This window comes from Stegastes partitus, unplaced genomic scaffold (assembly GCF_000690725.1).
Source record: "Stegastes partitus isolate 25-593 unplaced genomic scaffold, Stegastes_partitus-1.0.2 Scaffold647, whole genome shotgun sequence".
NCBI lineage: Eukaryota > Metazoa > Chordata > Actinopteri > Pomacentridae > Stegastes > Stegastes partitus.
In genome coordinates, this window is record NW_007578378.1 from 183,996 (window position 1) to 199,871 (window position 15,876).

General features: G+C 40.2%; 1 protein-coding gene across 1 annotated transcript; it reads right to left on the reverse strand.

Moving 5' to 3' along the window:
- Nucleotides 1–1,658: 1,658 nt before the first annotated feature.
- Nucleotides 1,659–12,510, reverse strand: mpzl2b (myelin protein zero-like 2b). The gene is made up of 4 exons (XM_008289948.1): nt 12,189–12,510; nt 6,035–6,204; nt 3,346–3,556; nt 1,659–2,987 (listed from the first exon to the last, which is right to left on the reverse strand). Exons 1-4 carry the CDS (start codon nt 12,247–12,249, stop codon nt 2,815–2,817), a joined length of 615 nt encoding a protein of 204 aa, XP_008288170.1. The 5' UTR covers nt 12,250–12,510; the 3' UTR covers nt 1,659–2,814.
- Nucleotides 12,511–15,876: the final 3,366 nt, after the last annotated feature.

Here is a 15,876-nt window from a genome sequence, read left to right on the forward strand (position 1 = left end):
AGGGAGTGATGCATCCTACACGCCTCTTATGAAGTTATGCTCACCGTACCGGAAAGAAACTCTCAGATTTTCCAGACCTGAAATGTGAGTAGTGTACCAGTACAGTCTGTGGTATTCCAAGACTGTTTAGGCCCAGTGAGACTATTTCAACTTCTTTCTAGTAACTATATAACTTGTTTCAAGGCACAGGCGTCATCCAATATCAACAAAGTGAGTTACTAAGATGGAGAATTGCATAGACTTTGAGGTCTGCTGGGCTGTTTTGGGGTGTGACTGTAGTCGGCTGGCTAGTAATCCATTCTCATGTGTGACACACACATAGGAGTGGCTGATAGTTGGTATGCCACACACCCCCACCCAATGTGCTCACACTCCCAGAACATTTCTATCTCAATATAATTCAGAAAGCTTTGTAATTTCAAAAAGAAGCTCTTTATTCCAAAGTTTCTAAAAAACATACAAATGACAACATTTCAGGACTTGATCAAAGAAAGCGTAAAGTTCTGCTTATATTACACTATATACAAAGTCGTAATAGAAAATCACTTGTGCAATGTTGTCAATGTAGTAAACATTTTGCTTTGTTTCTTACTCATAAGTCTCACAATGAACATTCTGGAAGCATAAAATAAAAGACAGCACCGACTCTCCTGTTTTCATTTCCAGCGGCATCCAAAAACATCCATAAAGATGCATTATAAGACAAACTGAAAGTCATGTTTTATTAAAACTTTTGCTCTGTCAGTTTTCAGATGCTGTTGCTTTTAGAAAGTGAACAGGGGGAATGTTTGCTGTGGCAGCAGCACAGACAGGTAAACATTATCTGCACCGGTATGGAGTGGTGTTGGTAATGAGCCAAAATAAACTGGATCTGCTCTTCAAAAATCCATAGTCCATTATTCAGCATGAAAATTCATGAATTTTCAGAACGCTGACGTAGGGCAATAAATTACTGCCGTCTGAGTGGAAATCCAGTGAAATTAGCACAAATAACTCAGCAACACGGCGATCAGTGCAACACACGCAGCCATAAATACAGACATTAAAGGGGAACTCCACCAATTTTACATATGAAAGGTGTTGGGGAGTACCACTCGCACACATGAGGAAAAAACATTGTAAAAGAGTTTTATTGCTTCAGGAGGAGTGGTGTGAAGTCTAGTAATTGCCTCATGTGGAGCCACTTGAGTTCGCTGGTGTTGAAGACTGCACCGTTTTTATGTTTGAAACAAAAATCAGGTGGTGTGGACCTTCGTAGTTGAACCTACTATCACTGACAGAAGCTAAAAGCTTGACACTAAAAAAGTCGGTATCTCTGGCTCTGCGCTATCAGTTTTGATGCTTTTTTGTAGTTATCCATTCTGAGTCAACAATATAGGAGCACGATGCTAACTTGGCGAAGACATTCAACATTTACAGTGATGTAAGTTGTAATTCAGTGACCAAGATGCAATAAAATCTGAAAAAGTACATTAAATCACATGTTGTTCGAACATTTAGGATGTTAATGAATGACAAAAAGACAATTCTGTTCAAACGAGTGTGTCTATCTAATCGTCATCATCATCACCACCATCGTCGTCGTCATCATCATCATCGTCGTCATCGTCACCATCGAGGCCTTCCTCCTCCTCGTCATCTCCGCTGCTGGGCTCAGACTCTTCATCGTCTGAACTATCAACTTCTTTCTCCTTCTCCACAATTTTCAGATGAACTGCCTCTTCAGGTAAACTGACGCAAACCCGGCCAAACAAATTCAGTCACACACACACAAACACAAACAGTGAGACGGGCTATTCGTGGATATTTGAGCGCGTGAAAAGTGCAGCAAATATTCAAAAGGCACTGGTTTATCTCGGCAAACATCCAATTCCAAAATAATAGAAAGGGAGATACCCAGAATCCTCAGTTTGAAAACATCCCCGCCCAGAGGATCAATGCACTCCTTCTGTCCTTGGACAAAAATGACCAAAACATCAGTTCAACATTTCTCCACTTAAACAAGTTCACTGTCCTCTGGGTTTTGGATTTGCAAAACTCTTCACCTGTATTCACAAGTCAGAGTGGCACTGTGAAGCAACAGTTGTTATTGTAGCCGCTGAACACAGAGAAAAGGGAAGATTATGCCCAGAAAAATCTGTTTTATCTGACAGAGCTTAAAAAAACGTAACCCCTCAGTACCAAGAAATAGAGGACATAGCTCAATTCACCGCAGCAGTATCATGTTAGAAAAAGTATTGTGCCTTTCAGGGATACAGTTGTGCTCGACATATTACAAGTGTTCCATGCTCATGATTCATTCAAAGCTTAAGTCTTTAAAAGCCATTAAAAAACTAATGATTTGGTAAAAAGCACACAAAAACACGTGTAACTAGTCACTGGTCGTGTGATGAAAGAGCACATCAGTGTAGAGAAATGTAAAACTGCCTCACTGCTGTGAATTGAGGTTGAAGAACTACACTTAGAAAAGTCCCTCCATATTTACATCTCCTACTCTACAGGTTAAAAATATATTTGTTAATATTTAAAAATATATATAAAGTTAATTCTGTAGTTGCAATCACTGGCAACTTTTGGTAAAAACATAGAAAAGTGATTTAGCATTACAACTCATTGGGAAGGTGGTTCATTCTAATACTGAAGTAACCGAAATAAACTACCAAAATATGTCAGAGGTTCACAGTGGAGGAGCAAACATGGAAGAAGAAGATGCCTTTCATTTGTCTCTTCCAGGAGAATGGACCCAGACAGCCAGTAAGACTCCACACCAGTCCCAAGAGGAAGAGAAGCACAGCAGCTCCGGTTCTCTGGCCCTCACCACACAGTTGGGTCCTTCCATTCCTGCTCCCGTGGGTGCAGCTCAATATCGTTCCCCATGCGGTTTTTCTTGCAGTGTCTCACCGCCACGAAGATACCAAGGATGACCATGATTATCCCACAGGCGCCTCCCACAGCGGCTGCCAGGACGCCGATCTCAGAGATGGACGCTAGAAGCCACAAAGCAGAGAACCGAGTGGAGATAACAGAATGCCCCAGTGGTTAAACACGCCGTCCTTCTACTTCATGACATATGCATTACACCTGATAAAGTCAGGCGCAAAACAATGAATCATATTCTCCTGCAAGGATGTTTCTGACCTGTCTGTGGAGAGTTCTATGGTAACAAAGCCTCATGTTTCTACCAGGATTAATTTAATATCCTTTTAAAATGTATAGTGCAAACACTAATGGTAATGACTGAACATTTTCTTTCACTGTAGTACATCTGACACTGACTGTAACGACTGATTCTTCATCTTTCCAAAATTTAGTGAGTTCACAAGTATGCAGTGGTGTCAGTCTGACCTTTGTCGACAACTCTGAGGCTGATCTCTCCACTGTTGCCGTGCACGTCCGGACGATTGCGCACCTGGCAGACGTAGGTGCCGTTAAAGGTCGGAGGCACCTCTTGCAACGTGATGGAAGCATCACGTCTCATAATATCTCCCGACCAAACTGCATGGCCTTTAAAACGTCCCTCCTGGGGAGGGAACGGTCCCTCGTGGTAGTAAAACACCTGATACATACACACAATAGAAAAAATGCAAAGAGTGCAGAAACACAAACAAATTAGCATAATGGAGATGTGCTTATTCAAAACTTTGAAAAACAATGTGATTTTTTTGCATATTGTTCAGCCTTAATGGTCACAGTAAGATTTGCACCCCGATACCCAGAAAAAAAAAGAAATATCTGTAAGACTCCAACAATTTCCAAACCACTTCACTCATTCAAAACAAGTAACCAAAGCTGTTACATGTGTAACTATTCGATGCAGGATATGTAAGTCTGTTTGAAATCTGTATTAACTTATCAGTTTCTTGACAGTTGTATCTCGGCAGTAAGGTGTGTCTGTGCAACATTTGTCAACTATCAGTTTGGGCGATGTAAAAAGCTGCATTAACCAGTTTTTTTTGTGACATGGCCTCTTAACTTCTTGTGGTTGATTGCGACTGACTACAGCTGCTGACTCCTCTGACTCAATTTAAATAAAGCCCATTTCATACCCTCGTCACACTCTTTCACAAACACTACAGTGGTTAAGTGTGACGCGCCCAGTAATGGTCTAAGAAAGCAAATCATTGACTTAAACAAGTCACGACAGTCACTTGGAATCACGTCAAAGTAGCCAAAGAATCCAAAAATCAACCCTGCAAATAACTGTAAGTGTAAAGTGATTGGTACAATTGTGTCACTGCCACAATCATAAAGGACACACAAACTCTCAACTGCTGCTAAGAGATAATTGGTCAGGATGGTCAAGAGTCAACCAAGATTTACCAAAAAGCAGGTCTGTAGTGAATTAGAAGCTGCTGGAACACAAGTGTCAGTGTCCACGGTCAAATGTGTTTTACATTGCCATGGGCTGAGAGGCGTATCCTCTAGAAGCAGATCCTCTAGAAGTGGATCCTCTAGAAGTTGATCCTCTAGAAGCGGATCCTCTAGAAGGGGTATTTTGAAGCTTGACTGAATTTTGTTGCTGATCACATGGACAACGACTTTCACAAGGAAAGTGCTGTGATCAGATGAAGCACAAATTGAGCTATTTGGCCACAATGACCAGAAATACATTTGAGGAGAGAAGGTGAGGCCTTTAACCCCAAGAACACCAAACCAACCATCAAGCATGGTGGTAGTATTATGCTATGGGGGCTATTTTAGTGCCAGTGGAAATGACGAAGGACAATTAGCTCCGCATTCTTCAGGAAAACCTAAAATCATCAGCTAGAAGGTTGGATCTTGAATACAGTTGGGTGTTCAAGCAAGTCTGCAAATGCGGCAGCTGTTGTGTTCTCAGACGGGTGTGTGGCCAAAAATTACTCTAAAAATAATAAACTAGGGTGTTCTCATGTCAGAGTTGTCTGAGGTTAAACCGAGTTACATGTATTCTACACGCGGTCTTTTCTACGAGCGGAAAAACAGCGAATGCAGGTGCGTTCTATTTTCATGAGAAGACCTCATTTTTAAGTGCAGTACACCGAAATTATAAAAGTTCTACTTTCCACCTCTGTGGTCCACACAGCAGCTTCCTGTGGTGGTAACAGCGACACTAATACAGCTTCATGATTGTCATGCTCATCAATTAACATTCTCAAAAAGACGGTCGCAAATACAGTCTGGAGCTATTTGAAAAAAAACAAATAAATAAAATCTGGCTCTTCTCTCTTTCTGCTCAGCAAACTTTATTACTTTTTGGTTGAAGTCAGTCACCTCTGTGAGCAGCCTTTTCTCCACTGACAGCATGGACAACGCATTAAGCCGTCATGACAGTAGCTGTCATTTGGTAGAAGAGCGACGGGACGCTGTTAGACATGTGTTTAAAGCACAGTCGTAAGAACGTCAAAGGACAGTTTTGATATCCAACCACAGAAGACAAAAGCAAATAAAGACTAAATTAATGGGCTTACAGCAAAAGTGGACGGGTCCGGGACTCACCGAGCTGCGCCCTGTGAGAAAATCTGCAGCTGCCAATCAGAACCCGGGCCGAGGTCACATGATCACAAAAAGTTTTTCAAGCTACATACACACTCATTTGGCCGGCGCCCCGCATCCAGGAAGTGTAAAACTAGTAAACACGCAGTGAAGACTAATTCTAAATCTGATAATAATAATACAAATAATGTTCATATAGCAAAAAAAAAATGAACGATATTATTAATTTTATTATTATTTTGTTATAATAATTAAAATTTAATACTATGTTTGAGAACTACTTTTTATCTGGTCATTAGTAGTGGGGCGGCGCCCCTGCGCCCTGTATTAACCAGCCGCCACTGTGTAAACCTTTGTTCATAACGGCACATGTCAGCCACTGGCAAAAAGAAAAGAACCAATTGAGAGCTGTAAAAGAAAGACACTGACTAACAGCTAATACAAGTTGGGAATTGGAAAATGAATAAAATACAGTGCCCCAGTCTTAAAGACCAACAAGCGCTGGATTTAATAAATGGCGATGCTAAAACAAGTATATCACATAAAAACAGTTTTTACTCACCGATTCATCAGCTCCTGAATTAAGGGGTCTGAAGTTCCAGGACACTGTGACAGACGAAGGACTTACTGGATGTTTGGAACTGAAGGTGCACTTCAGTTTCACATTCGTCCCATTGACTGCTTCCACCGTACTCGGCGTGGAAATATCTATCCCACTGACATGTCGCAGCCCTGACAAAAGACAATCAAGTCAGAAGGATGAGTCAGCAAAACTGAAGCATACTGACTCATTTACAGACCATAGCTTTGTGGTAGAAACTGCACATTTAACTACAGTTGAAACCAGAAGTTTACATACACTGCATATAAAGACACGACCTTTTTATTCTCACTGTCTGACATTAAATGTGACAAAACTTTTCCTGTTTTGGGTCAGTTAGGATTACCAAAATTCTTTCTACTTGCTAAATGCCAGAATAATGAAAGAGAGAGAGAATTGTGTCAAACACAAGCTTCTCACAATAGTCTGATGAATTCTGGCCCATCCCTCCAGACTGAACTGGTGGAACTGAGTCAGGTTTGTAAGCCGCCTTGCTCCACACGTCTTTTCAGCTCTGCCCACAAATCTTCTCCAGGATTGAGATCAGGGCTTTGTGATGCCCACTCCAAAACATTGACTTTGTTGTCCTGAAGCCTCTTTGTAACTAATCTGGTGGTATGTTTAGGGTCATTGTCCATTAAGAAGACCCATTTGGCCCAAGCTTGAACTTCCTGGCTGATGTCTTGAGATGCTGCTTCAATATTTCCACATAATGTTCTTTCCTCGTGATGCCATCTATGTTGTGAAGTCCACCAGTCCCTCCTGCAGCAAAACACCCCCACAACATGATGCTACCACCCCCATACTTCACAGTTGGGATGGTGTTCTCAGGCTTACAAGCTTCTTCCTTTTTACTCCAGATGTAATGATGGTCATCATGGCCAAACTGCTCAATTTTAATTTCATCAGACCACAGGACATGTCTCCAGAAAGTAAGGTCTTTGTGCCTGTGTGCATTTGCAAACTGTAATCTGGCTTTTTTATGTTGCTTTGGGAGCAATGACTTCTTCCTCTCTGTGTAGCCTTTCAGCCCATGTCGGTACAGGACTGGTTTCACTGTGGATAATGACTCTCTGACCAGTTTAAGCAGCATCTTCACAAGGTCTTTTGCTTTTGTTCTGGGGTCGATACACACATTTCAACCAAAACACTTCATCTCTGGGACACAGAATCCGTCTCCTTCCTGAGCAGTATGATGGCTGGACATTCCCATGGTGTTTATATTTGCGTATAATTGTTTGAACAGATGAACGTGGAACTTTCAGGCACCTGGAAATTGTACTTAAGGATGAACCAGACTTGTGGAGGTCCACAATTCTCTTCCTGATATCTTGGCTGGTTTCTTTAGATTTTCACATATTTGCACAAAAGGAAGCAGTGTGTTTGAGGTGTGGCTTAAAATACATCCACAGGTGTGTCTCCAGTTAACTCAAATGTTGTCAATTAACCTATCAAAAGCTTCCAAAGCCATGACATCATCATCTGGGCTTTCCCAAATAGTTGTAGTAAAGAAAATCCCTACCAAATTCTCTCATTATTCTAAAACAGGAAACGTGTAGTCTGATTTAATGACAGTGAGGGAAAAAAAAGGTTTTCTGTTTTTATACTGATATCTTTTTATACAGTGTATGTAAACCTCTGGTCTCAACTGTATGTTTCTCATTTCTTTAAAGCATCTAAACAAAGCAGAGATCTGCATTGAGCAGCTCTGCAAGGCCATAAAACATATTATTTGCGATAGCTGGTGACTTTCTGCCATTCTGCAGATTAAGTTATCATTGTTTACTTCACACAGAAATGTCCTTGGCAGTAAAGTGCAAAGTGACACGTGCCTTAGATCCCTGGTGTTTATTGGTTCTGGCTATAAACTGTGACTCTGTCACTTTCTTGTGGCTACAAATTTATTCTACAGCCACTGCTTCTTCACATGACTGCATTTTAGTACAACAAGCTGCAAAACTGACCCTCCAACCCCACTTTTCATCCTATAATTCAAACTGAATCAACAAACAGCTTCCCTACAGTTTCCATGGCTTTGCCAGTAAATACTTTGATACACTGCAAAAACATGTATGTTTAGTTTCAGTTCTCTTCAACAATGTCTCCCACACTGGAATCAGCCTGGGAACGTTACAAATGACTACTTCTCCTACAAAGCCTGCCACACATTATCTTTCCACTGTGGCGATATGAGACTGTTTATCACCCACAGCTTTAATGTAACCCGCTATTCAGATATCCACAGGAACACTCCCAAACCGAGAATTATTCAAATGCTTCAACGGCTGCTACACCTACTATGGGTTAATGATTCTCAGTGTGTTTGAGTACAGAAGGTCAGCTATGCACCGCCTCTACAGGTGCCTTAAAAGTACACAGAGTAATAAAATAACTGTAAATAAAAGGTTTACACCTTCGTAGCAATCCAAATATAAACACATTCCATGCTTTATTTGGAATCGCTATTAGTTGTAATTACACAGTCCAGTCTGGCAACTGCTCATCTCCCTAAACTGGTCTGGTGAAGCTACACGGTTAAGCCAAAACTGAATAACACCGCCAGCCAGAGTGATGATCAGACCTGCAGGCTCATCCTGCGGATTAAAACATTCTTTCTAATAAACCACAGAAGAAGAAGCCAAGAATGTTCTGTAATCCTGGACAGAGAAGCATGAAATGAAATGAATGACTGCAGAGAAAAAAATAACTCAATAGCACAAGAGTATTACGGAGAACGTGGTTACCGTCTTTGTACAGAGAACGTGCAGAAATGTGTGCACGTACTTCTTTATTCAAGTGCATGGTAGCTCACAGTTATTGAAATCTGCATCACTTTCCAATTTCTGAGAACTTGTTCAGCTCCACTAACATTATTAGTTTCTCTTATTGATGCCAACACACAGCAAAAACAGCCACTTAGCACCAGGATGCATCAGAGGAAATTCGTTTTTCATGCAGGCTGTGAGCCACGGTACGAGGAACGAGATGGTTGAATGTGATAGAGCATTTTAATGAAACTGGGCAACAAAGGATCAAATCAACAACTGCACCACTTTCATTTCAACCAAAACTGGCAGCAGGCCAAAGTGCAACATTTGTTGGATGACATGCAGTCAAATTATAGGGGCGTGGCGTTTGGGGTTATTTTAGTTGTGGGTGTTGTTATCGTTCCAGTAAAATCCTACAGGAGCCATAGAGGGTGTCTTAGTAGACAACATTTTTCCTCTGATGCAAAAAAAAAAAACGATACGAAACTGAGTATTTACTGGTAATGTTGAGCCTGAATCAGCAGTCAGAGATTCCTGTTTTAATGTTTCATATGTCTACTATCATGTGCCTGTTTTCCTATGCAGTAGACACAGCAATGGCCAGTGCAGTACTGTATTTGCCAAACACTGACTGAGCAAAAAACAGAATAAACCCTATACAATCACGAGGAAGGAATGAACAAAGAATGACATGAATAAGCACAATGAGAAAAGGAAGTGAAATTCATATTTAAACCACATTTTAAGCTGTGTCAGTGCGTACTGCCAACACACTGCAATCACAGACAAGTTTAACATCTCCCACAGTGGAAAGAGCCTGTGAAAATTACAATTACTGGATGCACAAAGCCTGCTACATGTTATCTTTTAACTGCGATCGCACGAGGCTTCCTTATCAGACATGCAGCCTTAAATGCAGCCCTTTATTCAGATATCTACAGGAACACTTTCCCGATAAAGACTGTAAAAGTGAGTGGCGTCAACCTAACTATTAAAAGTCTATAATCGCTGCCACGCATTCATCTGCAGTTCCAACATGTGAGAGCAGCGACTGCAATGTTCCGCCATTCATCTGTAAACATCAGGCATGCCCACCATGCCAGGTGTTTTCAAGTCTGAACAGCTCCTCCGTATTCACAACTGGCTGGCTTGTATCAAAACAACATCATGTAATAGAAAGAATTCATCAAATCCTGTTCGAAGACAACATACTGTATGCTACTGAATGCATGCCTTGCAGCTGGGGGTCAGTTTTGAGATTTCTGTGAACTGTAGGTACAAAAATCCTGCTGAAATTGCACAAAAGGGGAAACTGTAGGGGTTAGACAGTAGGTTCCCCAAAGTCAGAGACACTGGGTTTAAAATGGGGCACTGCACTACAATAACCTAATGCACTGTATTTAGATGTGTTTCTCAACTTGAAATTCGCTGAAGCAAGGAACCGCCACATCTGTTCTCTTTACCAATTCAGCAGATGGACAAAGGCGTCATTTCACAGTTCATCTGGGCAAACAACATGACATAAAGCACTGAATACCAGCCTCCTGAAGCTCACTACGATCAGACTGCAGGTGTAGATTCAACATAGCAGTAATTAACATGGAGATTTACATAGCTTCCAGTGTGTTAAGCTAATCTCCCTTCTTTCTTTTTTGCCAAAATCGTTTGCTACATGACAACTCTATGCAGCGTTTGGGATTAATTCAGCTGCAATTCAAGCTGTTGCCTCACATCATCTTAAGCCTTTAAATGGTGATGATCAAGTCTCCAGCTGACACATGCTGCTCATTGGTATTCACAGGGTGGATCCATTGTTTGAGCAAGTGCCTTCCTAAAAAGTATTTCATTCTTTAACTTTTTTTAAAAAGACAAAACAGAAATATTAGACGTTTTTACCCACAACTGAGAAGGAAATACATGTTACTAAGATGTTTACTCATGAAATGGTAAAATTGCTGAAGCTATTAGACCTCTTATTGACATTGGGGCAATTTCTGTGCTAAATAAATAATTTAATTAACCATTTTATGTCAGATTTTATATTTTAACAGTTCAAAACACATTGTCAGCAATCTTTATAAACACAGAAACATTGCTGACAATGTGTTTGGACACATGGATGCCCAGTTATCATGGATTGTGTAGTTTATTGTGTATTTTGTGCTTTCAAACCAATACTCATGTCAAGAGGACATAAAAACTGCAAGTGCAATGGCATAAAGGTATAGAATGGTTCATGTGTACTTGTCATGACAGGGGTGGAAAGTAGCTAAGTGAATGTACCAAAGTATTCGACTCAAGTGCAATTTGAAGGTACTTGCACTTGAGTATTTATAATATTGTACTCTGTATTTTCTTACACCTATCTGACATTTACTTACTTTTACTTACTTACTTTTAAGATGACGATTGTACATTATGAATCATATATATTGTATATTTTTAAAGATTAAACCAGCGGTTTCCAATCATTGTTTCTTCTGAAATCTTACAAAACGCAGGTGTGTAGTCAAGGTCACATTTCAGATGATCTTGGTAACAACTCCACCAAAAAGTCAAAAATTCCTCTACACTTCTCGCGGGGTTGCACTTACGGAATCATTTAAATGATCCAATATCTCACCAAACACATTTATGTATCACAAAGGAAAGACAACTTCGCCTTCTTTCCTCTCCCATGAATCATCTGATGACCCCTCAGATGTATCTGAAGCCTCTATATACGAAAGTGTAGATAAAGTAGTTCAAACTGGCTCCACCTGCAGCAGCTACAACAGTAATCTGCTGCTGACACACTGATGCCTCACTAAAAATAATCTCATGATGACTAATATAATTATATGTAAGTCAGAGGGATCAGATCAGAACTTTGAATACTTGAACTACATTTTTCTTCTCTACTTTTACCTACATAGGATTGTTTTATAGTCATAAGAGTAATTTTACATTACTGCATAGGTATTTTTTTACTTAAATAAAGGAACTGCATACCTCTTCCACCACTCTATAATGTTACAACAATCCAATATAGGAAAATAACCCACAATCCTACAACATACTGGCATGCATGGATTGTGCATGTGTACATAGGAGCACTTTACTCTGCATGACTCATGTCTCAGGACTCTGTCGACTACACTACAGCTTCATTTAAACCTGGGCCAGAGACTAAAACAAGCTTCCTACAAACTCTGCAATGCTTCTTGATGTCCTGCAGTGAAAGCTGCTTCAAAACATACCGACCAAAAACACCCCACAGCAACATGAAGGGTCTAGTTCCACAGTTTGGTCGTTATTTATTCTCCTGAGTTAAAGTGCGCTTCATCCAGGAAGTTGTTCAGACTCACCTGGAAGCACGAATCCTCCCAGGAGAAGCACAGCCCATATCCGATACATGGGACTCGACATTGCTTCTGCCTCAACTCCAGCACGGTCAGTTCATCTGCAAAAGTCCCGTCATGCACGGAATTCATAAACGGAAACGTCCCCGCGGTGCGTCGGAGTCCAGAGCCGCGGTGAGAGTCGACTCCTGGCTGGTGGATATGGGAGTGAGTCTCTGTTCACACCTGGTGGGCGGTGTTTAGTCTTCTTGCACAACCTGTTTACCTGGATGACCCACACCAGCACCGTCACTGAGCCGGTTCTGCTGTTAGACTCCAGCATTAAAAAGAAAAAATCTCCCTCCTCGAAAAAGTTTGGGGTTTCATGAGCATGCGCATTCTGGTTCTCGCTGACAGCTCAGGATCAGGTAAAAATATGAAATGACAGTCAGCTGTTGACTGTCTGGTACCATCTGGTGGACACAGTGTCAAATCACAACACGTCAGCTGAGCTCAAAGCTTACATGGAAAACTGTACAAACACAGTCTCAAGGAATTTGTTGTAAAAAAAAAAAAAAGTATTTTGTTTGTTGTTCAGTTCTGCTTCTTCAGTTCATAGTTGTACACTGTACAAAATCATATTTAGTTTAATTCAACTTAAGCTCCCCTTAAAAATGTAAATTAACAGCACTTCAGTTGATTGATAGGTTCAAAGTCACTGAATGTGTTGTCAGAATGTAAAACTAGTCAAATAAACCCAACTTGAGAAAACGAGTTTAATAAAGTCAAGATATTGAGCTGAATCAATGAGTTACCTCCATGATGGATCCCGAGAGACGTGCTTTCTTTTTATATTTTCTTCATTTTACTTTAAGAACGTATAGCCTTAAATATAACCCAGTTTTTGATCAAGGTCGGATGAAAGACAATCTGTGATGCTCCTTGTTGTTGGATAAGTGAGAAGTCTACAGATGTAGGGACTGAATTTAGTTCTAAGCTTAGTCATGGTACGAATTGTTTTGATTATTGTGGAATGAAACAACCATAACTTGATCTAACCTCCATGTCTGTCCTCTTAAACTACAAGAAGCAAGAGCCCCTGGGTTTTTTAAAAAAGTCTTTAACAACACATCCTGGCAGTTCTGCTTATTTGCTTGTTATGTTTCTTATAAACTTGATTAAATTAGTTTAACAAACGTTTATCTGTTCATTCAACTCATCATTTAAAGTTTAAAAAAAAAAACTCATGTTTTTAAATTCTAAAAATAAAGAAAACATAACATTTTATGTTTAAATCACTAGAAATCAGCAAAACTGATGAGTAAACTAGAAAAGATAAGTTGATTTGACAACATTTGTTTGTGAATTTACACAGTGTAGATTCAGCTGAAACTTGTTTGACCCGCAATAAAAATGGCTTTACAATGATTGTGTTTGTTTTCTGCACTGATACACATAATGCAGAAGTAATTGAAAATGAAGGAAGTTTTTGTTAAAGGGAGTTTTTGTTTTAAAACATAAAATATGTTTGATCATCTTGTTTAAAAATCTTAATATTTTTGTCTTTCTCCCTCCTCCGAAAGCCCAAATTTGATAAATATGCAGTAATTTTCATTTACTAGACACAAGACACCTTCCACAGTATCTCAATGAAAAAGAGTTGCCAAAGTTGGATGAAACGTCCAGCAAAAGCAAATGCAGTCAACTGAGATTAAGTAGATCATGTTTTCAGCAAATATAAATGACGAGGTAGGCAAATAAACAAACTGTACTAAAAATTGTGCGTTCAGATTTAGGGCAGCAGGCGATGCTGCAGTGTTTAACTGAGCACAGATGCTCTTCTTGTTTCACTGGACACAGACAGAATGTTCTGTAGAAATCTGCAACAAGAACATGATGATGAATACTGACACAACACAGGCTCAGTGCAGTTTTAAAAGGAGATCACACAGATTTCCATGCCATATTTATTTAGAAACAAAAGTGAACTCATCCATCCGTCAGATTGCAGTTGCAGTTGTAAAACCTGTACAGACTAAAATATTGTGAGGATAAAAATTTATTTCACCAACTGTTATTTTGTCACATAGCTTCATACAAAGTGCAGTAAGTAGAAAAACCTCAAGTTAAATCAATATTAGATCAGTATTTGTCGTTCAAACAGCAACAGTCCTCCTGTAGGTACACTACCTGCACAGAACTTGCCACATCTTCTCTGTGATTTCATGCTAAGTGTCGTCTGTTTCCTCATGTAATCCCAGACTGACTCCATCACGTTGAGCTCAGGGTTCTGTTGATGCCATACCATGTACTGAACAACTTCCTGGTATTGTTAACCCAGAACACAGTTCTTTAGAACTCTGGCTGTATGCTTGGAGTCATTGTTCTGCCTCTCTGTTTGACTTGGCTTTAAACATCTAATGTGCCTTAAAGCGTTTGCACATTACTGTAGATCATCCTTTATAACATAAAGGCCTTGATTCTAGTTCTATTCAATTAATTTTGACCTAATTTTTGAACCTGACCTACTTAATAATTACACTCACACGAGTCACAGTAGTTATGTTATGTTTGTCAGATGGGTCAAAACCTGCGAAGGGAAAGAGAAAGTTCAGAGCGAGCTGTTTTATTATGTGTCCTAGTTCAGGCGTCTCTTCTGATGAGCTGTGGCCTAATAATGTCAACTCCTGATCCAAGGTTGTGTGAATATGAAAGTGTCATATGGGATGAAAAATAGCCTACTTGCAGTTTTGTTGATGACTCTGAGGATGATCTCTCCTTTTCTGCTGTGCACATCTGAAGGGTTTAATACCTGACAGGTGTATGTACCATTAAGGCTCGGTAGCACCTAATTCAGGGTGATGGAAGCGTCCTGGCTCATAATATCTCCCGACCAAACAACATCACCTTTGAAACGCCCTCCGTGGGTCCAGAGGTTTAAAGAAGCAGTTTACAGTTACAGACGCTTCAGTTTCCCATCTGTCCCGTTGGCTGCTTCCACTTCATGTGCAATGAAAAATTTAAATCCCACTGACTTGTCACACTTCTAGAGAAATTAAACACAGTGTCAAAAAAGTCTAATCCACATGTAGGCGGATACACCCAGACCCACACTGACTGATAAACCTCACATTTCAAGCTGTCCATCGATGAGTTTTGAGTTCAGTACAGTTACTTATACCTTCTGATCTACTGCATGCTGTCTCTCAAAAGTGTGATTTTACATCAGCACAAATCAACTTGAGTTTGAAAATGAAGCAATACCATTTTTGTTAATGCAATGCCCTTCTGGTTAATGACTTTATAGATTTCAGACGGTCAAGTGTTTAAGGGAGGTGAAGGGAGGTTGTTCAGACTCACCAGGCACCAAAAATCCTCCCAGCAGAACAAAGAGCACAATCTTCTTATACATGGTTTTAAACTGTCTGCCCGAGATACTAACTGGAAGCAAATATTCAGCAGCTGTGTGCTGCAGACTGACTGCACGTTGGTGCCGAAAATATCTTTGGCAGGTCCTGATGGGCGGAGGAGCAGTAAACCTGTACGGACACTTTTGAACCAGCTACTCTTAAGGGCCTGTCTGCACATGTACAGAAAACTGCTGGGACTGTTTTGATGGAGTAGCAAATGCCCTTATGCACTTAGTGAGGCAATGTGGGACTTATCTTCCGGTATCTGCTTATCTTTATTTTAACTGCACAACAGCAGCAGACAT

Excerpts from the sequence above, each read along its gene's own strand:
- mpzl2b (XM_008289948.1), bottom strand. The coding sequence starts at position 12,249 with ATGTCGAGTCCCATGTATCGGATATGGGCTGTGCTTCTCCTGGGAGGA. Across the intron at positions 6,205-12,188 it reads GGGAGGATTCGTGCTTCCAG|GGCTGCGACATGTCAGTGGG; the intron begins GTGAGTCTGAAC and ends GTCTTTTGTCAG. Across the intron at positions 2,988-3,345 it reads CCTCAGAGTTGTCGACAAAG|CGTCCATCTCTGAGATCGGC; the intron begins GTCAGACTGACA and ends TGTGGCTTCTAG.